At 31.6% G+C, this 24948-nt stretch overlaps 1 protein-coding gene across 2 annotated transcripts; it reads right to left on the bottom strand.

Moving 5' to 3' along the window:
* Positions 1 to 1220: 1220 nt before the first annotated feature.
* On the bottom strand, positions 1221 to 24441 carry LOC139091278 (putative phosphatidate phosphatase). 2 transcript variants are annotated; one of them, XM_070641279.1, is made up of 7 exons: positions 23902 to 24441; positions 18814 to 19060; positions 15311 to 15462; positions 5449 to 5649; positions 2529 to 2711; positions 2339 to 2462; positions 1221 to 2266 (listed from the first exon to the last, which is right to left on the bottom strand). In XM_070641279.1, exons 2-7 carry the CDS (start codon positions 19058 to 19060, stop codon positions 2121 to 2123), a joined length of 1053 nt encoding a protein of 350 aa, XP_070497380.1. In that variant the 5' UTR covers positions 23902 to 24441; the 3' UTR covers positions 1221 to 2120. The 2 variants fall into 2 exon arrangements, with proteins under 2 accessions (XP_070497380.1, XP_070497379.1); XM_070641278.1 differs by having other exon boundaries at positions 23908 to 24441.
* Positions 24442 to 24948: the final 507 nt, after the last annotated feature.

Below are 24948 nucleotides of genomic sequence, written 5' to 3'. Positions count from 1 at the left end.
TCGCAGCCAACTTCAGGCGAACAACTGATCGACCGGACAAAGTGTTTTATTAAGCTGCCTATTTTCAAAAATGAGCATAAAATTAAGCAAGAATTCAATTTAATTTAATTTAATTTAAAGATATTTAATGTGTTCACTTCCTTGTGTCTAAATGACGTATTTAATTTGTAAAAATACCATGGCATTTTGTGTCATGACCCTGAAAATTACAAGTCACCCTTTACTTTTGTTATTTTTAGTTGAATATTTAAGTCATGGTACACATTATTTCTGCTTGTCATATGAAACTGGTTTTTGATCCCTTTTAGTGGTACTTGTGCTTAATCCGCTTTAATTTATGTCAGAAGTTTCAGTTTATGGCTTATACAGTTGATTTATTTCATTGAAAGACGACAGATACATTTGATTGAAACAGGAATTAAAAACTTCCGAGTGGAACACTGCGCCTTCAAAATGGGCCATAAATAGTAGAGTTAGGCAAATTTGTGTACTTTTATTTGCCCAATCCTAATAAACAGTCGTTAATACATCTTTATGTCACGCTGACAGCTCGACAACGTGTCAGTGTTCTAGAGAACACATTGTGATGCTCGGGTAGCAAATGTGTGTTGGTCATCAGCCAGAATACCTAGTGAACTGCAACTATAATGTAAAATACTTAACTTCCCAACTCATGCGTTTGGATTCCTTAATTCTATACTATGAAGTACAAAAACAAAGAAAATCGCAGCGTCTCCCTAGAGTACTCAGCAAATGCTGACAATTTGTATCCAAACCATAATCTTCAATTTACTCCATTAACCTTTCTGTTAACCCTTTGCCTTTGACTTGTGACTTTTATAAAAATTTTAAAAAAAGCAAAAAAATTTTGATGAAGAACATTTTAAAATTCATGAAATATTCATTTAATCAGTAGGATGGCACATCTCTCAAGACATTTCAAGTTGAATGTACTTGAAAAAAGAATAATATCAATTTATTAAACTTACCAAAAATAACGGAAACTTAAAATTCAAAATTAGAGCTTTCCTGCTTTCAATTCAAATAAAATAAAACCGTTATTTTTCAACAAAAAGCTTGAAAGCTTCGATAAAGTTTAAAATATCGTAAAACGATCTTTTGGTCAACATTTTATTGCTCTAGTCGAAATCTGTTGGGAATCAACAAGATTTATAGCCTGAAAATGTCTATAAAATCAAAAACAAATAAAACTGTCAGTGTTTTAGTCATTATTAAGGCACGATTTTTTATTATTTTAAAAATTTAAATCAATCCACAAAAAAATATATCGCATTCCATCTGTACAACCTCTCCCTTGTAGACATAACTGACCATTCTTTCAAATAAAAAGACACTTAATATGATGATGTGTTGCTTAAAATTAGTACAATAAATTAATTTTTATAAAAGCACAATTGTTCTTCTTAATTCCTAACAATGCTTAATTATACTGAATTTATTTTTTTTTTACATTCATAAAATTTGTTCTTCTGGTTTTTTTGACATAAATTATTAAATAATTACTTCATTAAGATTTGCTTTCCACATAAAAAAAGTTCATTTTTAGAAATTAGGGGTCGTTCACTAATTAGGGGCCGGTCATTTATTACGTAACGAGAAATTTCGAGCTTTTTGACCCGTTCCATCCATCCTGCTCCATAACTTATTACGTAACGAGAAATTTCGAGCTTTTTGACCCGTTCCATCCATCCTGCTCCATAACATAATCTCGCCAGTTCCTACGCAGTTACGTAATAAGTGTACGACCCCTAATCACGAATGTGATTTTTAGAGTTCGTCCAAGTTCGTACAAAGCTGCAGGACTGCATTTTCGAATTTCGAATTTCGAACTCGAATTTCAAATGAAGTCGAATCGAATTCTAACTCTGCTTTAGGCTTGTAGACAAAAATTGCAGGTCTGCAGCCTTGGACGAACTATGAGGTACACTGCAGAACAGCGGTTCATGTCCGAACCCTATTATTTAGAGGTAGGGTAAGTGAGCGATTTGAGTAGTTTGTGTGACTTTATAAGCCATAAGGAAAATTTGTGACAAAATACATATAATTTTTAAGGTTACATCATACATGAACGACCCCAATTGTAATGAGATAATCCCATTTTAAACAGAATTGTGAGTATTAAGCTCATACTTTATTGGTAGCTTTAAATTCGAACATTTTTGCTGCCTTTTGAATTTCAATATTTTTTGACAAACAAATAAAGCAAGTACGAATCCAAGTGCTGATCCAGCTAGAACATCTGACCCTGTGAAAATAAATAAATAAAGAAAAAGTCAATTATGACAACATTCTGTGCCTTTAATTTATTATGACTTACAATGATGCTTATAGTCCGATATTCGACTTAATGATGTGAACCATGCCGCAGCAATCAGAATAAATTGGAGAAAATATTTTAAAATTTGTGTTCCATTCCATTGAAATCGCGCATTGAGATAAAGCTATGTGGGAAATACATGCGATAGTCATAAATTATCATTTAATGGCATATTCTTTGGATTACTTACAGCACAAAATGTCATTGTGAAGAAACTGAAGGAAGAATTAGCACTGGGAAAGGATAATCTCATATCCTTAAGCATCTTATCAGTTACATCCGGATTACTGCAGGTAAAATCCTCAATATATCGGTTGAAATTTTTTGTGTCATTACAATCGCTACCGTCTGCATTTAATACTGGTTGACAAAGCTATAAAAAGTAAGAAATTCCTTTAATAATTACTCTGGCACCGAAAAAAGAAGTACTTCAGACTGCCAATGATAAGCGTGATGGAAATTTATGGCTTTAACATTTTACAACTTCACTGCTGTGTCTTCTTCCTCATATATATTTTTTGCTATAGCCATTCTTACATAAACATTGTACATGTTCATTAATTTTCATCATTCGTATGTTTCTCTGGTCATAGCAAATGAAAAGCAATATATCTTGTCGCACTTGATATACATAACTAAATTATTTGATCAGAACAACAGAGTGAGGACAAGTTGGCGAGACAGAGTTCATGTACGCAGAACGTTTATTGCTTTTTAAGTGATTTTTAAATGCTTTTGAAGTTAACTGAATATTTAACGGATATTTTAGATTTGAATTTTTCGTAGTTTGTTCCCCTTCAATAGTTTGGCAAGGAAGTAAACAAAAACACGAGGTAATAAATTCTAATATCATTGAATCATTAATTATAGCTCGAACTACTAACCCAAATAATCACAGGTTATTGTATTTAATTAATTAGAATCACAATAAAGAATGTGAGTATTAAGAACAGTAGAAAAAGTGATTATTCATCTAATAATTTGCTTTATTTCCTTAAGTAGCGAACTAAGCAAGCAAATTTTATTATTATCATGAATCATAAACATGTGTGAATCATATTAAGCTACTAAAAGTCATCCGAAAATAACATATTTGTCTTAATAATCCGATTGTGACTAATTTTATTGAGCTTTAAATCTTTAATCTGAAGATGTGATCATAAAATTGAGAAGGCAGACAAATTGCAGCATTAAAACTCTTATTTCAAAGAACTTAAAAATACAATCAATCAAAGGTATTCATCCACATGTTGAGTTTTTGACAAGAACATTTGCTACGTATAGCTTTGTACGGAAACGATGAATGAAGAGTTCCATGGCCAAAAATAATACTTTTAAATTGAAAAATATGAGATGGTCGTATCGACAAAGTGAAAATAAACAAGCACAATGGACATCCAACACAATTTAATCATCATTTGCATGAATACTTGAAGAGGCACTTGTTAGATCCAGGCAAATTGTTTTTTTTTTGCGATTGTATGAATTAATCATTGACATCATGAAGTAGACATGTTCATATTGAAACTTGTTGTTCTTCACATACATCGAAGACATAGTAATAATGTAAATAATGTATAAAGAAAATTGAATTATAAACTCATAATATGATTGCATTATTCAAGTGATCTGGCAAACTTGAAGTGCATACCATAGGCACTGTGTTCAATTGACAGGATGTGGCCGTTCAACAAGACCATTAATTAACTCGTTAACAATCGTGTTTCATAAAGCGTTAACGTAGTGGAGAACAAAAAAAATTTAAATTAAGTAAGTAAAGTCAATCGACATGCCTTCCTTTCTTTAATTTACTCTACTGATTATTTTTAAAATTAACAATTTTTTCCATTCCTCGTTGTTGAAATAGCCTTTCGTTGGCTTGTATCATGATCATATCCGAAATGGAATTTTATCAGCTTGACCACCGTAACATGATACATTTTCATTCCTTGTTTCCTTATTCATTACATCGTCTTGTATCATGTCGAGCCATAAATTAATTTGCCTTTATTTTCATCTTTTTATATTTATTTTTACTTTATGGGTTGGAGAAATAAAGTCGTGAAAAATATTTATCATCGATTATTGGACTGGAAGAAGTAATCTATAATCTTCGTTCAGCATGAATTAATTTACTTCTCCGATCGAGAAGGCGGAAAACAAACATAAAAAAACGAGTAAAAAAATCGTCACAAATTGTGTATGACTTTAATGCCTTTTTGTTGTTGACAAGGTAAATGTGCCGGAAAATTCAAATATGATACTTTATATCGAGGCTATCAATAAAAGAGTTTTGCACGCGACACAATTTCAATTGAAGTTTGATTTGAAATATATAAATCAACGCTGAAACGGCTCGTTGAGTCTTTGTTAATTTAATTTTGCCAAATATCTTTTATTGACTCGTGTATGCAATATTGTAGCAAGCGTAGGTGACTGAATGATTAGGTCTGTTCCGTTTTTATTAACATTGAAAGTTAATAAATTCGTCTGCAACTTTTTAATCAGATCCAGTCATCCACTTATGGCTTTTTGGATGAGTATATACATTTTGATTGCATCATATGTAGGATTGATGCTGGAGCTGGATTTAATTTGATGAAAAATTGAGTTTTTTGAAATTCTGAATAAAAATTTATGAATTTTTTAGAAAAATCGTGGAAAAAATTAATTCTAGACATTTTCCAAGCTTTCTGAGCATTGTGTAATATGCTTTACATTTGATACATTCCTTCTAAAGCATTAGATTTGCTTCAAAGTCAGAATTTAAGCTAGAAATTGCAAAACTTTTTGATTGTTTACATTGTAAACTTCACAACTTTGAAGTTGATAATCCCCTGTTTTAATAGGGCATTGTCTGCTCAATATTCAGATTTAAAATAAAACAAACAAAGATTTTGAAATCTAAGAAGACACAAGACAAAATATCAGCATATCCTCAACAACAAACATTAAGATACATAATTGCAGGCTCAGTTCAACGAACCATTAATTACTTCATTGCAGGACGTATTTTTATTTAAGTTTCCCATTATCAGCTCATTTATCTAATATGATATGTAGTAATTATCTGACATAAATAATAATAAAGACATCAACAAGATACTCACGGTTATAAAATGCGGCCGATATCGTCCTACTGAATATTTTGCGATGTCTGTCAATAGCTGGCAACTGATCGTACCAAGGAGAAACATTCCAATATATTTGTATAGATTCTGCTTGCATGCTGATAGTGTCCATTTGAAGAATTTAATGTCGTGCTCCTCATCGATGCCTGTTTTGGAGCGACAAATCTCTGTGGTGAAAATCTGTAAATAAAAGGTAGAAACTTATGATTTATTGGATCTACAAGCAAGGAAAGGTTGTGGGAATTGAGATGGAGTTGTAAACGGCATCAAATGGATCATAAAAAATACATTTAATCATATTAATTTGCATAAAACATGATCCATATAAAATAAACAAACAATAACAATAATTCTTACTCAAGATGGATATTTCTCATAATCACGTGCTCTATAAAAACACAATATTTTTACGTCTGGTACAACAAAATTATGCATTTGTGCGAGCTCCTTTTGCCATTCTCTCATATCTCCACATTTTGTCTTACATTTTTCATGTTTATGTTTATGATTGTACTATAAGCAATACAGCACAAGAAGAAGTTCAATTTGCATTTACTGGATATATTCATTTTCATGTTCTTGCCTTCTGGATGTATTTTATTGTTGTTGTAATATTAACAGAATGTGAATAACATGCAGACATACAAAACTGCAAATTGTATTTATCGTTACAGTCGAGTAGAATTGCAGTTTTTCAGATTGTTGTTGTTGTTGTTTTAATGCTCAAATGGCATTCGAATGAATGGGAGATGAGAAGCGAAGGGAAATCCGCATATAAAAATCGTCATTTTAACGCGGGTGATTAAAGCGCAGAACGAAAAGAAAATTCGGAGTAGGTCGATGCTACACATTGCGTAAAGATAAATATTTATATTTGAAGATCATAAAAATAAAGCCACGAAAAAAGTAAAATTTTTAATGATGTTTTTGCCAAATGATCTGGTCGTAGATGTTCCTAATTAACCTCACTTTCTTAGATCGAGGTTATTTAAGTGCTGGCAGCAGTCGTAAAGTTACTTAAGTATCGAATTCATTAGCATTCTTTTACATCAGTGGTCGGCAATGTGTGAACCGCGGCACACTACTGCCCCGTGCAGCTGCGGTCAAGCTTTACCACCAAGGTGTGCCGTGATAAACAATAGGTTGTCCACGACTGGTTTACACACTCAAAAGGACGATTTATGGATGTTGTTGGATATAACTGTTCCCTTCATTCCACTCATGCCACACGATAAAGCAGAAAGCGGCTTAACATCAAGACTATGGGATATATTATCAATATATGGAAGCAAAATTAATTCTGTTTTTGACAAGGTGTGGTTAATTTGAGTGGCTGATCGAACAAATGTCCTGCTGATTGGTTGATATATTTATCTATGGACATCGTTCATATATTTACACTTTGTTTGGATTAAGAGATTAAAGTTTATTGACCAATATATTAAGAATGTTAACCTCCGAGAGGTATAGGAACTATTTTTGGATGTAACATGAGATTGAATTATTGACATTGAATAGGAATGCAATTAAGATTTGAATACTTGACATGGGATAATTTACATTTTGTGGTGATTGAACTATCATGTTCAAAAAATGGAATTGATACTCAATATATTTTCTAGTACGAACGTATTTAGCATATTAAGTAGCTCGAGTTAAACTGGTTGTGATTAGTTGACCGTAAGTCTAGTTAGAAACTTGACATTTGTGCAATTTGCCATGAAATGACATGAGATTACTAAACATACTTAAGACACTCAGAATACTGTCAAGGTAGGCTAAGCAGCGGAGTAATTGCGTATAAAGATTGGCTCAAATTTGATGTAGCAACTCGAAAACCATCGAAATATTCAAGCAAATTGCTCATTATGCAACTCGGAAGGATGGCGTAAAAGCAAACTTCGAAGTCGTCTCAGCTTAAAACTTAAGAATCTCTGTCCATAACTCAAAGAATCAGATCAGATCAGATAAGATTGACTTGATTGGTCGAAATAATCTATACTTAACATCAATATTACACATAGTTTCAGGCCGTATCTCTCAAATTATCATGTAACCTAACAATCCTGCAGTAATTTGATCAACAAACCATAATCACCTCACCAAAATTGCTTCCAGTAAAACTGAAATGCTATACCAATTTTCCAATTTTCGCGATCATTCAACCAGCAAGTCAAAATGAGCAAGAAATTTGCATTTCGTAAGTAAATTTGCATCAAAAAAGCGCCTATCTGTATATTTATTGTTATTATTCGAGCGTATTGTTGCTGGGCATTATCATTATAACAAACCAATCAAAAAAATTAATTTTAACAAAATACGTGAAAATTGCAGGAGAGGAGAACGTCAATGGGAATATAATAAGAAGCAATGTGTAAATCGTGTATTGTTACTTAAATTGCGAGGAAAGAAGATTGAAAGAAGAACTTGATTTTTTACTAAATTAATTTTTTTTGCGCCTCTCATTTAAGCTTATGTCCATTCACGACTTTAATTATATGACATCAAACGAGAATGAATATTTTGTTTAATGCATAAAGATTTAAATTGATTCGCTTCTCGTATTTTTTATTAAATTTCATTCCATATCGCTTTTAAAAATACTTGATGATTTATTGCTTCTTGCTGGATATATTGAGAAACATTTGGAACCACCAATGTACTTAATTGCGAAGTTAGAGGCATAAATTTTTAATTTCGAGAAATGGAACTGATATTAAATGTCATCTAATTTAATGAAATACAATTAATTAAATCCCCATGTGAATTTATGTCTTTTTTGATTACTCATTTGAATATATCCGATTTAATCAGTTAGGTAGCAGTAAATTATCAATAAAAATGCATCTTGAATTCTATACAAACTTGTTATACCCCATCATGAATTTCATTCTTATGAATTTTAAAATCCTCTTGACATTTAGAAGTGTTAAGCTACACAGAATTCAGGAATACACTTTTGAGGTCATCAAGATTGTTCTCGCAGTTCCAGTTGAATATGAAAAAATATATTTTTGAGGACTTTTTATTGCAATTTTTTACTGCTCACTTATCGTAAATTTCGCAATATTATGGAAAGTCGTGAATTGAATCCACAATTGATGCTAATTTAACTAACGGTAGGTGCTTGTTAGGTAATTTTTTGATATAAAAATCTCTCGAGTTTCAGTGAAATATTTGATGGTCAGAATACACGAAAAGTAACAAGAATTCAGTCGATGTTTTTGTCCGGATTGTATACTTAAAGAACCAAAATTAATGATAATTGGTTTAAGTAATGCAATAATAAGTTGGAAGAATGGATATTGCAATTTTTCCATTAGTTCTTATTTTGTTGAGGTGAATAACACAATCCTCATTTGGTAATAAGTTTAATTAAAGCAATTTTAAGCTGAATCACAACAATGTTTATTCTTCGGAGTTTAAAAACAAACTAAATGTTTATTTGAGGGGGATAACAACTATATAAGGGAGAAGCAACTAATCCTAGTTCCAAATACAATTTGAATATTAAATGACAGATGATATATTCTAAACATAGTTGACTTAGACAATGTTGCATTGAGCTGTCTATGAACTTGATCATCCAACAATCTTAACGCGAGAAATTCTTGAAAATAGCATAAGCAGAGAAGCTTGCATGCAGGATCTATAAAAGAACCAATTAATATCCTTTATTTAAAGCAGCATCCAACAAACCTCTAAGAAAGTCTGCAAATTAATGTTAACGATACCAAGTGCTGTAAATTTGATTGGCGTCTTTAAGCATTCTGTCATAATAAGCAGCAATTTTCTAGTGCCAATATCAACATCAACCCAATTATTAGAAAATATATCATGAATAAAATCCTTGCTTGATGACTCGATTGCCTCACCCATTATGCACGGTTGCAGTATTTGAATGAAAACGAGAACTCCGTACATTGCAAATGTAATTATTGCCTCACTGTTGGTGTGATTCTGATTCAATAATTGATCAGTTAAAAAGGATTATTAATAATAAAAAGTTAAAGGCGGACTTACGTAGTTAATAGACAAGTAAATTATAGCACACCACATATATCCTACGAATGCAGTATAGAAGGCTATCGGAAATGCAAAAATGCTATTCATTGTCACCATAAACCTGAATTAATGAGGATTGTTAGGAACAGCATGAAAAACATGAAAATTCCAAACCTTTTAACATTCAAATGCAAGTTCACACATTTCTGAATATTTTGATGTCCTTGATCCAAATTCAAAGATCTCATTTCACTCTGGACAAATGCTTCATATCCTCGAATAATTAATAACAAATTCAAAAGGACTTCCTGAATCATTATGTAAAATGGACCTGAATACAGGATCGACGTTGTCTGCATAATCCACATGTAGAAGAAAGCATATTTCAGGTCAAAAAATGTTGGAGGTAGCCAGAGGCTAATCATGAACTTTCCGATAAAAATAGGAATAACTAGTGCAAATATTGCACATCCAACTGCCATATAGCATTTGAGGTACGTCAATATTTTGCCTGTTTTTAAATATTTCTTAATATACACTTGCGATGATGGCTGCTTAAGAATCTCATTTTCAATATCATCAATAAGTTTGCTAATTTGTGATTTTTTAGTGATAAAATTGACTGTAAGTGCATTTAGGAAAACATATCCTGGTGTAGCTACTAAATAAAGCGATAAATCACTAGCACTCTCAATCTGCTTATAAGCCAAAACCACGAATAGTGAAAATATCAAAAAGAATACGTAACCCACAAACGCAAATATTTTGTGTCCTATTGACAAATCTTCTGGCTTCCAAAATCCACAAAAGTTTAGAGTTTTGAAAATTAAAGTAAAAGGTTGCTGAGTTTTCAACATTTTTTAACTACACAATTGAAGTTTCAAATAACAACTTAACTCGTGCAAGTTTCAACTTTTACTGAATAGACACAACGTAGCAACGAAAAGGAATTCTCTTACCAAATTTAAAATTCATAGTGTGAAAATGACACTTTTGATTATAGTCTGTAGAATGTTCTTCTGCCTAGTTAGCCCGAATAGCACAAGACGGTCAATCGATCCAAAATGCTTGCTGGTGTCATTCTAGCATAGTGTTGCATTCAAGCTGAATACGAAACCAAGCATATACGATCAACAGGACGGCTAGTCGATCAAAAATACGGTCCGACGTGACTATGCTTTGTCTCGAATTCGGTTTGTATCTGATCACCATTCAGAGCCATTCCAGCCTGTTGCCTAATTTAGGATTCATTAACCGTCTTATGCTGTTCGGGAAAAGTGTGAGCATTTATAATTTAGATACTTTTATCCAGAAATGGTTTGCATAAAATGCAAGGCATACATTAACACGTCACGGAACTATTGATATTGTCAACCATAAGGTATGTAGATATGAAAGTGACATTAACTATGCATTAAATGGAGTCCATAACCTGAACGACACAATGTAGCGATTCGCAATTTTAAACGTGAAGATGGCTCGAAATCAGCCGTCACGGTGCCTCTAAGACCACTTTCCTTCTAACTGTTGGTAAGGCGTGGTAGCATTGTTCAGGTAAGGGTTTCAAATAGGCTCGGTTCTCCGTTTTTCTTGCAAATGGCTGTTTAATAAAGCCTTGTTTCGAATAAGACCTAACCAGATCAGCCTTCTCACAATCAATTTATTGCTCAAAATTCTCGCCAAAAATTCCTCCAAGGGAAATTCAATCAATTTTCGTCCATTAAAAACTCTAAATGGCAATTAAATTTAATCTCAATTCAATTATTTCATTCATTTTTTCCGAAATAATAAAATTTTTGCTTTATGTTTATACCCATGCAAAGGTCAATAACTGATACTCATAAATCATGATACCCTCATGAAAAGAAGCGTTTCTGCACGTCTACAGCCTCTAAAGTGCTAATCTATTTCAAGTGCAAAAATTCATTCAAATTGATTTCTTATCAAAACTGTATAAATCTTTATTGCGGCAATGGGAAGAGCAATTTCTGCGTAACCTCCTCTCATACTTTAGCATAGTCTTGCTCTTCTTTGAGATATGAATTTCTGCAGGCACAAAAAAGTAATAAAGGAAAACAAAAAAGAGAATTAAAGTGTTGATATCGCAATAAAAATATTGTTTTCGTTTTCTGCGGACTTCACGCAACATTCAATTAAGATTGAGGATCTTCCAACATTAATAATATTGAGGCTCTAATAAAATTAAACTTAATTATACGGCTGAGTGTTTCTAATGGACCGACTTTGTAGTATTAACGTCAAAAATCTTTTTATTTATATCTGAATACAAAATTTTACTTGATTATACAGCATAACGTGTGTGGGATTAGATGCTTCATCGACGATCGAGAGCAATCACTTGATATATTCTCATATTTTGAATAGAAAATGGAACCTTTTGTATGCTATGAAAGCCAACTCAATAAATTAGAATTTAATCCAACTTGACACAGCTCATGTTAAGTAGGAACATTCTTAATATAGTTATTTATCGCTTATAACTTGAAAAATTTTGTGTCTTATAGATGCCGAATATAACAATCTGGTGTTAAAAAGCAGCATCCATTAGACCAGGGGTGGGCAACCTTTTTTGTTTCACGGCACACCTTGGTGGTTAGCCTCGTCCGACACAAAGGTTGTCACCCACTGTCTCACGGCACATGAGTTGCTTACCATTGTGTCGCGACACACAAGTTGTTCACCACTGCGTCACGATACACAAATTGCCCACAACTGAGTCGCGGCACATAAGTTACTAACCATTGTGTCACGGCACTCAAGTTGCTCTCCACTAGTGTCGCGCCACACAGGTTGCCCACCACTGTATTAGACTAATATGTCTACATGGCATTTATAAAAGAACATAAATGAAATTAATGAATAGAAACTGAAAAATTTTCTCTTTCCTCAAAACTTTATTTTTATATCCAAAGTCACTTTACCCTTCGGATTTTATGCTAACAACTTCATCTTTGTCATGGATTGCGTGATAATCTTAAATATTTTGTTTCTTAATAAATGAATAAATTTAGCTTGTTTACAGCCTCATCAGCCCGCGCCTGACTTTCTTGTTAGAATGAGGAGAAAATCGTGCATGGACAACTCTACAGATTAGATGAAATTCGAGATGCCTAAGGAAATTATGTACATAATAAGCATGATCAGATTGTTTATTTGAGAAAGAATTTGAATTTTTATGTAAAATTGTTCGTGTCGATGATGTATGTGATGGAAAAATGAGATGTTTTGGGTATTTCTTGAAGATCCATGCTGAGAAATGATTCAATCATCTTTAATATCTTATTACAATCAAAGTAACCATAGACAATTTACAAAATATTCAAAAAAGATCCAGAAAAGTTGAAAAAACAAAAGTTGAGTGTATTTCCCATGGATTGGACCAAAAAAATCAACAATTCTTAGAAACATCAGGTGAGTCAATAAAATTTAATTAAAATCATGTAACAAGCCAAAAAGCAATAACTTTCATGCTTCCATTTACATAGCAGTAAATTCTTAAACAATTGCACAATGTAATTAACGTCATTAAAGTGCGAGTGAAATGTTTTCCATCCATAAACATTAACACAATCTTTGCAAACAGTTTATGTTTATAAATTACGTCTAATTAACCTGAGAGAATCAACTCAGCACATGCAAATGCTGCAACATTAATTCATTAATTACCTTAATAAAACAGTAAACATCACGGCAATTAATGAATAAGAGTACATTTCCTCTGAATAAGTATATTTCTGTGTACAGATTCTTCCAACTGTTTGTTTTATCACAAAAGTCAATTAAAATTGCAATACGTAGGACGATGATGTGGGATATACTTGCTTTAGTTTAATCTTTATTAACTGACTTCATATTTTTCGAGAATTTAGCATAAAAAATAATTTAATAAATCCAACTAGAATTCTTTTATTCTGCACTTTAATGCCATAGCCACTCATAAATCTTGCAGAAACAAACAATAAATTTCATTTCTTGTTACATATTATTCTACTCGTAAAAATCTTGTTTTCTCATACGTGATGCATACTTTTTTTTCGTGTTCATCTTTGATCATATCTTATTAAATGGAGTAATGTGAATTTAAAACGATATAAAATTGCTTTTTTATAGCTTTATAATTCTTTTTACCACAAATTTAGAGACAAAATTGATCCTTTTTAGTTCACATTGATCGGTTGGCTGGATGAGGATTGAGATCTCAGCAACCAGACATTGTTGAGAGCTCGGGTTTATAGCATTAGCTCAGTACTATCGAGTTAAAGTTTTATTGCTTGATTTTCTTCCTTAAAACTGTTGCTAAATGTTTAAATTAATGATTTTTCTGTTTTATTTGCAAAACGCATTAGTAATTTCCCCTCAACAACAATTTAAATTATTTTTGACCGTTAATTTTCAAAAATATTTTATTCTTTATTGTTATCGAATTTTTTGTTGTGCATCTTATTGATTGGATACTTTTTGCTAAACGAATACATGATCAATGAGCAAAAAAATGCGCTTAAGTCAACGAGAACTTTAAACATCTTTTTTCATTCTCATGAAATGTTAAAAGGAAAAGTTAATTTATTAAATCTTATTGAAACTTTTATGGTTTAGATAAAGCCCGCGATTGAATAGATTATGTCTAAATTCTTTTTATAAGAAGATTTAATAAAAAATGAGAGGAAAAGAAGGGAAACGAGAAGAACTTATAACACAAATAAAAGATGTGCTAAAAAACAAACAAAAAGAAAATGAATTTAATTTATCTAAGAGAGGCATGGATGTTGTCAAAATATTTGTTTCTCTTATTTAACATCTTTTAACAGATCTTCATTAAGTTTTCATTTCTATTGTTTTTCGTCTTCAGACTAAGAGGTTTTTAAAAACAATTTTATATCTGCTAACAAGCAAAAAAAGACTTTTTGATAATCTTTTAAAAGAAAAAAGGAGATGAGGAGATGAGAAACATGAATAGAGTTTCAGTAGCTAATTTTTAATGCTGAAAAATTCACTTTGCGGTTTTTTGAGAAAGCGACGACGCAATTTTTTTAGAAATTTAAGTTTTTATTAAGCCACAAAGAATCGAGTTACAGCTAAATGCCACACAAAATTTTATTATATGTATATATGGAGACAGGGGAATATAAAGGAGTAGAGATTGCATGTCTACGGATAGAAAACATTAGTTGCTATTTGTATCTAGTAAGTGGCAAGGATTTGTGTAACAAAACCTGAATTTTGTAATATTTGACACGAATTAGGACTGGTTTCTTAGACGTACTATACAATCTTGCTTAGATTTTCAACAATATAGATCCATGTTCTTCCTCATGACGCGCATGAAGCTAGCTCTATCACTCGGATCAACAATTTATGGTTTGGTTTTAGGATTTTATTGTCAAAAATTAAAGCAAATTGAAGAATTTTGATACAAAAACTCATAAAACAATCCCTTATTTACGAACTTATATCGTTATCTAATAATTAGAACAAGAGCTTGCATTAATACCGAACCTAAGATCCAAGATTATCGATCTGAATCGTAGTGTCATCCATGTTATGTCGCGAATACATAAACCGAGTTAGAGTGACTAGAAACAGCGAAAAAGCACCTAAATCCGACTAGACTTTCCCTGGGATCGAACCCAGGTCATTAGAGTTGGTAGTCCGACACTCTAACCACTACGCCACCGCTGCTTTTTTGCTTCCTTTCCCTTACTCCACCACTATTCCCATTTGAATGCTTCATACAACACTATTTCATATAGAAATTCCAAATATGAATCCCATGTAACACGAGAAAATGCTCATAAAATTTAAAAAGTATACTTACAATTACGACAGGTATGATAATGCCAAACACAAACAGCATCCAATGCTTGACAGTTGATTTGTGGTAGGGATGCATTAAATCTTCATCATTACAAAAGAAACCACGCTCGTATGGTTCGCCGATGAGGAAGAAAATTGTAATTGAACATCCGACTGCAAGTCATGAAATAAAAAATAAGTTAAAAAAAAAACTTCAAATGCATGTAAAGGATCCGGTTATGTATATGTGGACGAACAAAGAAATATCTTTATCGAACATAAAAGTGTGAAACAAAAGCGACGGGAATGCATATAATGGCTTGAACATACTTTATTCCTCTCCGTTCAGATTAAAAATTAAATGAAACGTGCCCAAGTAAAATCATCAAAGGAATATGCAGCCGACAAGTTGAAGTACAAGAAATCTTGTGGCATTTTTTTTTTTTTATTCCTCATTCTTTTTGTTATGTTTATAAGGAACAAACCGAATCAATATGACTTGTGTTTGGTGCAACAAGATTTCATCGAAATCATCATCCACATAAACAATAAATAAACACCAAGAGGAACTACAAAAATCTATGAGTCAAGCCACATTTTTAAAGAGAGTATTATTCACGTGAGGTTCCAATATAAACAACAAGTGGATCATATCAAAATAAACTGAGCATCTTCTCGCTCTCTCTCTTATGTAAATTAAATAAGTTTTATGAGAGGAAAGAACTGACTTTTTTGAATATTTTATGACTTCTTATGAAAGTTTGTTGTCTTGAATGTTTGTGGATCATATCAAAGAATATTTCAAAGATATTGTTGCAGTGCTGTTCAAACTGTGTGGAGCGGCGCATTAGTGTGACGTCAAAAATATCATAAATCACATGTCTTGTGTGGTATCGACCATGACACATCACAAAGGTGAAGTGATGTTCAAACTTTGTGTCGCGGCACATTAGTGTGACGTCAAAAATGCCATAAATCACATGTCTTGTGTGGCATCGATAGTGACACATCACAAAGGTGTGTCGTGACACAATAGTTTGCACAACACTGCATTATCGCCCAGAAATCGGAAATTTCAACTCAAAATATTGACAAATTTGACAGAAAATTAATTTACCGTCGTATCCAACCTCAAATATATCGACAGTCACGAATGAAATGCGTTTCCATTTAAATTACCTCAATTATCCTCAATTTTCTCATGCTTAATTTCCATTTTTTTCGCTTCTTATACTTTTTTGTGATACTTAGATGTGATGTATGCACACATGCTGACGTTTTGTGTATAGAGCATATGGAGTTCTTGTTAATTAATTGCAACAACATGACATTTAGACACGATTCTCGTGAACCTGCAATTGTGCATTCAAAGCCAAAAATATAATTCATAATAAAAGAAAAAGGGAATTGACATTTTGGCTTTTTATAATGCAGACAAACATGTATGTTTCCTTATTCACGATCATGAACTTGTATCTGTTATGTGTACGTTGCGTAAGAGTCATATTGAGGGAAAAAGATCATTTCTGTGAATGAAAAAAATGTACAAAGACATTTCATTGTTTCATTCACGTCTCGTATGTTAATACAACAGAACAAGATCTTTTCAGACTGACGATTCACATGTTTATGCTTAATAATAAAGAGAAAATAATAAAATGATAAAAACATATTCACGAGAAATGGCATCAACATGAGGAACAAACGCCAGATGATGATTTTTTGACTGTAACTTGTTGTTTCTATTCCTACTTGATTCAAAATTGAGAGAGAAAATGAGAATTTTTGGAATCTGGAATATGCTTGTATGATTTTATGCTTAACAAATTTTCACATCAGCAATAAAATTTTCATTTCATAACTTTCTTCTTTTTCTGTGCCTGCTTGCTTGCACCATTTCACAATCATCACTTAGGAAAGATTGTAATTAATGAGACCAATCGATGAAACATTAACAGCACTTTCCCCAAAATAATTTACGATCTTCAAATGCAACAAGCTTGATCAAGTCTCTATTTTTGACAATTCTATAAACTATGAAAAATGTTATTTACATGCTGAACAATTTAGTGAATTGAGAATTAATTGATGACGAATGTTGTTGCTTCAATAGTCTAATAAGTCTAAGTCTACTTGATAAATTCATTCTCAAATGAAGCACGAAAATGCGACATCCAACATGAATGGGAATATGAAAATTAGATGCAATAGGAATGAGAAGCAACGAAGTTGAAAAAGAATGTAATAAAAAATTATAGACAACCGTAAATCTGAGTCGATAACGAGGTAACTCACATGAAATTCCTCTCAATTCTGTTTTGTGAGAATGTTGACAACATCGAGAGAAAAAATGCATTTCCATTAACAACATGCTGACCATAATGTGTCACATTACTTTATGATAAAACCAAAGCCAAAAGCAGCGAAAACAAAAATCTCGTTTCCACATTTTCATTCACTTCAATTTAATCTAAATTGGTTAAATTACCAATCCATTCGAATGGAATATAGAATGGGTTCACCACATGTCCATCACATTAACTGTTTTGCATGTAAATCTCTCAATTTAATGTCAGACATGCACATAAATACAAAAATTTATGAGAATTTATTGACTAAAGAACTTTATGGATGCACTTAACATGAATTTTGTTATCAAATCACTTTCGCTGACTACAAAGTAAAGACCTAAAGACTATAATTACACCATATTATCCATTCTGATTTAGTTATCGTCGAAAAAGATGAGTTTTTTGATGGCAGCACTATAATTAAATTATTTTATGCTAGAACATGTGATAGAATCATCACCGTAATTATAGCCCAGCTTATCTTGATTCATAAACTTTTATTGCTGAATTTTCGAGCGTGAAATTTTAATCTCCAAAACATGTTTTAGCCACTAAAATTGAATATCAGACATTAAAGTTAGCCATAAATAAGGTTATCCAGATAATCTGAGATATTTTTGATGCCCTAAAAAAACAAAGTACTTTTAGACGATCAGTTGCCTTAGAGCGTCTTCGTCAATCATCATGTTCATTCTTTACTAATCATTAGTTCAACGCCACAAACTTGTATCTTCTTTTCAACATATTCTCTAATTATTATAGTCCGCAAAATTATTCTCGACATTTTTTGTTTCACACTTTGTTGATGAAAAAATAAACATTTGTCATGTCAAAAGAGTTTATTAGTAAGATAATCAGGTTAAATTAAGGAATTAAAGTGCATTTTTGTATAAATTAAAGTCAACAAAAATTTAACGAACTTTTGACATTTGAATTTTAATTGCAAAATATTTGAGTGCATTCAGTAAAAAAAATTATTTAAAATGTAAAGAAAATGCTCTAAATAAATAAAATAATTAAGTTTTCTGTCATGATTTGAACATTTTTCAAGTCAATGCTTAGTCTAAGCATTAGAGGAATTTTGTCGCCATTCAAAGTGAGTAAAATAACAAGTTTATTAAGTATTAAAATGCACTTTAATTCATTTATAAAATACAGAACAAAAAATACTCACCAATTAAAAGCACAGCTAGGTCGATAAAGATATTAAGCAGGAGTTTTCTTGATGATTGATCTGAACTATTGCTATGTATAAGTTTTTTGCAACTTTGTTCACTTGCAACAGCTGAGGAGGGTGACGATGATATATCAGAATTATTATCACGTAATCTCTGATTTAATGGAGATGTTTCAGTCGAATCTATGTGTGGCTGCTCCATTGGCAATTTAACTACAACAGTTTTTCCGTTTTGATTCACCATCTGAATAGGAATGAATGGACGGTTGAGGGGAAAGGAAAAAGAAGACATTGTATTTTTTTATATTACTACTATTGTTATTGCGACGATCGGAACATTGATATTCGTACTCATAAAAAAATAAGCAAATTCTGCAAAAAATTAAAATTTTATGACTCTTCGATAATTTTTATCGCAACTAAGCATCAATTCGAGTAATAACTTGTACGAAATTAGCATGAATTATATGGACGTATAATAAAACGTACATAAAATCTTATTAAAAATATAATAAATTTTCTAGGTTTTACAGTAGCCATTAAAATGGCTTTGCAGAAATAACATCCAATGCTAATTGAGGTATTATAGCTAGAACGAGTTTTTAATTTAATTACCTTATTTCCCTTCCCAAAATTATTTTTTTAAAACTAATTCCTAATTAAGGTTTTAATCCTTATTAAATATTTTGAAAATGTTGGGCTCTAAAAACTAATTAGCATGTATAAGCTAGCTTAAAACTCAGACGAGATAGTGTTAATTAAAGGAACTAATTCATAAAAACTATTTATGAGTCTAAAACTTTGTTTCCACTAATTGCCACTTCAGTCTGATAATTATAAGAAAAAGTTTTGAACTGTCAATACAAATGAAACTTATTGTTTGACATTTAGATGGATGACACCTTGAGGAAGTTCTCACGGACGTATAAAACAATTGATTTGTGATTCTCTATGCTGCTATGGTCCAGTGGTGGGCAATCTTTAATTTTTCATGGTAAAACATCGACCTCAACCGTAAATGACACACGATTCAAGGGATTTCCAAAAATATTTGGTGAAAATCTTGTGCACCGTGCCACATAGGTTGCCCACCACTGGTTTAAAGCAGTGTCCATGCTGCGACACACATGAAAATGCCATGAACCACATGCCGTAAAGCTTACCAATGTGTGCCGTGACAAATAAAATGTTGCCCACCAGTGATGGACAACCATTGTGTTGCGGCACATGAGTGTGCTGATAAATGTTATTAGAAATGCCATGAATCATATACCATATGTGATTTCAGTCGATGCTTAACAACAAATTGTGAATCGATGTGTCGTGAAAGACAAAAGGTTGCTCACCTCTGTAATGAGAAAGTTTCACTTCCGCTTAATTCATCAATACTCCTATTCTTAAATATCTGAAAACATTTTTCATGACAAAGCCTTCGCGTGCATAAAATTTCCAGTTCTGCAGTTGTTCGATACACAAAAAGAGAGAAAGCAAGAATCGAACAATAAGAGCTGATTAATCTTGTAATTTTTCTTTATCCCGGCACGACAACATTAACCATATTTGTACGTATTCCTTAAATGACAAAGTGGCAAAGGAGCCCCTTTTTACTGTCAATCTGATCAGTTAAATCTATTTTAAAAATTCCCGTCCATAAAAAATTAATTTTAATAGTCACAAAAAAATCATGAAATTTACTCAATTTACAATTCAGATCATTAAGCTTTGGCGCAATTCAACATAAAAATCCATTTTAGTATGGCTAAAGAAGTAAAGAACATGTGGAATTAAATAACAAATTCTATTTTAAAATTCTTGTCATATAGTCAAAAACGAAAGAAAATGAAAATAAAATTTGTGATTCTTTTATTTTCTATTCTATCGTTTAAAACTGTCAATCAATTTAATGCTATTAAAAGTTTCATTTTATTTTTTTTGCCAACAATAAACCATCAATTACAATCGGAGGAGATTTAAACAACATCATTCGTTCTATTTTTGCAAAAAGTTCTCTCGATAAAGAGAACTCAATTTTGTTGCCGTATGTAGCATTTTCATTTATGTTAATTGATGAATCTCGGCGCAACAGCAAGCGACAGTATAGAACAGTGATGAGCAACTTATGTGACGCAACACAGTGGTGGGCAATCTGTGTGTCGCGACTAGGTGGTGGGTAACTTGTATGCCACAACACAGTGATGTGCAACTTATGTATCGCAACATACTGATTGACAACTAATATGTCGCGACACAGTTGTGTGTCGTGTCACAGTGGCGTACAACCTGTGTGTCGCCAAGGTGTCACCAATGTGTGCTACGAAACAACAGGTTCTCAACCACTGGTATAGAAAATAAAAAGTATATATAATTTATGTAAATGCAACAAGTCAACTTTTTCGACAAGTTTTGCGGCATTCCTAATGAATTAATTATACAGCAATTAAAAAGCATCAGATTAAATTTTTTAAAAGTGATGGATTTGGAAGTTAAACAGCAGATTTTTTTTTGTGTATGCACAAATCAATAAAACGTTAATGACTAATAGATGAGATTAAATGTCCTATGTGTGGCGATAATGATGATGAAATTTTATCTCTTTTAGGACAGTGGTTGGTAATTTTTTATTTTTTGTGGCATTAAGGTGTGCCTCGACTGAAATTTCACACGGCATACGATTTGTGGAATTTCCAAAAAATAAGTTATACACTACTGTGTCGCGGCACATAGGTTGCCCACCACTGTGACGCGACAAATAAGTTGCCCACCACTGTGTCACGATACATTAGTTGTCCATCACTGCTTTAGGTTATTTTTGGGGTGTAGCTAATGGAATTTTATTGATCCATAATTTGGAAGGTGTTAATGACCAAAAAGTTTAATTTTTTGTGGACCATTTTGGATTGACTTTCATAAAATTAATGAACTTAATAGCTTGTAAATGATCGCAAAATCTAGTCGAGAAATGAGGATATTTATATTTTATTTTTGCATATTTTAATATGCTATATACTCGAGTTAAGGTAGAAAATATTTGAAATTTATTCATGCGAAAGTATTCTCATTAAAATTCTTAGGATTTTTACATTTTGCGAAAACTTAGCAATATGCTTAGATTCTTTAAGATACTGACTTCGTCGGCCGATCAACAAATAAATTTTCATTTAAAATGAGGATCACGAGTATTGACTTTAAATAATCTTTAATCAAGCCAAATTTAGAAGTTTTTTCAATATTGTCTAAATTCAGAATTATTTCTTGTTTTTTTTGCAATATCTCCCAGAATCTTATTAACTTGTTAGCTTATTCCTATTGATTTTCTGTATCTTTATTAAATTTAAATATTGATTAAATTTATTATTAATATCTAAACTTAAATATTCATTAGAATAAGAGAAAAAATAAATTTAAATTTTTCTTTGAAATATTAATAAATTTAAAATTATTTCCTATTTAAAGATTTAATTAATTCTGAGAATAAATCAGAGTTATGCGCAACCTTTTTGGTCTAAAGCTAACTGTTTGTGATGGGAAAATTTGCAAAATATTCGAATATTTCATATTTTTTTGAAATTTATTATGAAATTTTTGGTCAATTCAGATAAAGGATGGTGAAATATGAAGTAAGGAGGTAACTAACCTTGTCTCCTTCATTGACTTCAACATTCTAAGAGTTTTCAAATACAAAATAATTACGAATCAATTCTGATTTGAGTTTGACGATGATTTTTTAAGACTTGAGCCTAAAGATTTCAATTTGCATAAGCAGATTTAAAGACAAAGTCAAATCCTTTCCAAGTTATATCAAAATATGTTTAACCTGAATTTTATTTCTTTAGTTTTTATGAAAAATATTATTATTTGTTGATTTGACTGTTCTGAATACAGAATATTTGTACATAAAATTAAGGAGTAATACATTTCATGTTGAATATTGATGAAAAATTATGTAAATTCAATAATACATTTCTCATGACTAACTCTCAATTGGACCTTCAATTGATTATGTTCATGACCCAGTTCTTAATATTGAATGGTTTTGGTTCCGACTCTTCTCATTCTAATTTTGTTCTTTCTTATAAGTTTAGATTCTTCAACTTAATAATGTCCAAAATTAAGCCTTAATTAAATCTTTAAGCAACGTTAGAGAACATATCCGTAACTTGAAATGCAACACGAAAAATCGGAACTAGACTTACAAATCTTAAGATTGGAATATTGATAATATTTATAATATTGACAAAAGAGCCCAAATTAATTCAAAACCTTAATTTATAATCCAATTCAATAAACATTTAATCTCCTAAACTCGTGCTTATTTTAAAATATAATTCCAACCAGATAATCCAATTCCAATCTCTTCCAAAAAAAACATCGATATTCAATTTACATATTTATTAATTAACAGCATCTCTTTATGTAAACAAAATTGATTTTGATTGTATCTTATCGACAGAACACGATTTGTGCGGTATAAAAAAAGAAGCAGAGATCACTATGAATGTAACCCCATAGCAGCAATAAAGTGCCAAACATTCATATCACCGGGGCATTATAGCTCATCATTGATACTGATTAGATAAATTCAGAGAAATGTAAATGTTCACATCTGGATAGAATCTGTGGTGTGAAACCGGCGTGTCGCGGCACAGTAGTGTTCAACGCATGTGTTGTAACACAGTGGAAGGCAATTATGTGTCGCGGTCTAGTATTGAACACCTTGTGAACCGCGGCTCTTTGGTGAACAACTTATGCGACGTGACACAGTGATAAGCAACTTATTAGCCGCGTCACATTAGTTTGCTTGCAAAATCCTTTGAAAATGCCAAAAACCTTATGTTTTGTGAGGTTTTGGTCGAGGTCTACCACTTAGGTGTCCCGCGGAATTCAAAAGGTTGCCCACAACTGGGTTAGATTGTTGAAAAAAGTTTAAAAAGTATACATTGGGAAGGGGAGTCACATCACGAAATTATTTTGTTACAATTTTGTATTTTTATATCTTTTTTCACACTTCATAAAATTTGAATTTTTTTTTCACATTTTGATTTTCAAACATCGAAAAGTCATAAAAAGAAAAGAAAAGAATTTTACAATTACTTGATCTTCCGTTCCTTTCTGCCTTATTTAAATAATATTTAACTGCTTCTAAGTGCTGACAGTGCATGAAAGTGAAGCTTCAATTACTTCTTTTTTTCACTTTTTTCGAAAGTTAAACAAATAATTTGCAAAAAAAAAAAGATTTTTTTCACTTTTCAATTTAAGCTCATTTCTTCTAAAGTATGTGATGTACTTGAAGGCACATATATGAGTATAAAAAAAAATTGAGAATTTTACTCCTCACAATTACTTTGTCATTTCCATTAATCAAACAATTTCTCACTGATGATGATTTACAATCATCTTTTCACATAAGTTTATGAATTGCAACTTCCGAATTGATCGCGTGCGGCACCGCTAAAAATTGTTTTATTTTTATTTATTTACTTTTTTTTATATGTTAAGTTCAAGTACAGTATTAAAGAGAGTAATGGAGAGAGTGGAACCCAAAATAACAAAATATAATAAAAAGTAAGGAACAAAACAAAAATACTTTATTACGTGCGTGTCGACTGAAATATCATCGTAGACTGAGGAAAGAAACATTATTCACTCTTTATGCATTCGATCGTCGTCCGAATGTTTTTCACATATACGTTTTTTGAGCAATGAAAACATTGAAAACATTGCGTAGCAACGTCGTAAAATTGTGGGAATCCTTTCACAATGATAAATCTTAAATGTTGACAGTAATATAAATAAATGAATTTTTAAAAGATATTGCAAAGTATTCAGACATGCCGTAAAATCGCTGCAATTAAGGTGGAATTAATCAAACTCATGTTTGATGTCCAAAGCTTAAAAAAATGCACGGTTGTTGATGTTTTTCTACATTTTTAAATGCAAACATTAGTTATGACGATTGTGTTAGATAAAAAGAAATCACAGTCAAACATTACGATAAAGAACAACAATCAAGTGCATTGATTGACATAAAAAATTGTGGATGCGCATTTTTTTTATCTATTCTGTCGAGGTTAATTTAAAGTGAATTTTTTTGCTATCTGAGTTTTGTTGATAAGAAATGAATTGTGACTTTAT

This window comes from Chironomus tepperi, unplaced genomic scaffold, assembly GCF_022539635.2.
Source record: "Chironomus tepperi strain 1889 unplaced genomic scaffold, CSIRO-AGI_Ctep_v1 contig_244, whole genome shotgun sequence".
Lineage (NCBI taxonomy): Eukaryota > Metazoa > Arthropoda > Insecta > Diptera > Chironomidae > Chironomus > Chironomus tepperi.
Note: the sequence above shows the minus strand (reverse complement) of the source record. Positions and strands in the feature narration are given on the sequence as shown.

Excerpts from the sequence above, each read along its gene's own strand:
- LOC139091278 (XM_070641279.1), bottom strand. The coding sequence starts at position 19,060 with ATGGTGAATCAAAACGGAAAAACTGTTGTAGTTAAATTGCCAATGGAG. Across the intron at positions 15,463-18,813 it reads CCTAGCTGTGCTTTTAATTG|TCGGATGTTCAATTACAATT; the intron begins GTGAGTATTTTT and ends CATGACTTGCAG. Across the intron at positions 2,463-2,528 it reads TCACAATGACATTTTGTGCT|CTTTATCTCAATGCGCGATT; the intron begins GTAAGTAATCCA and ends TTTCCCACATAG.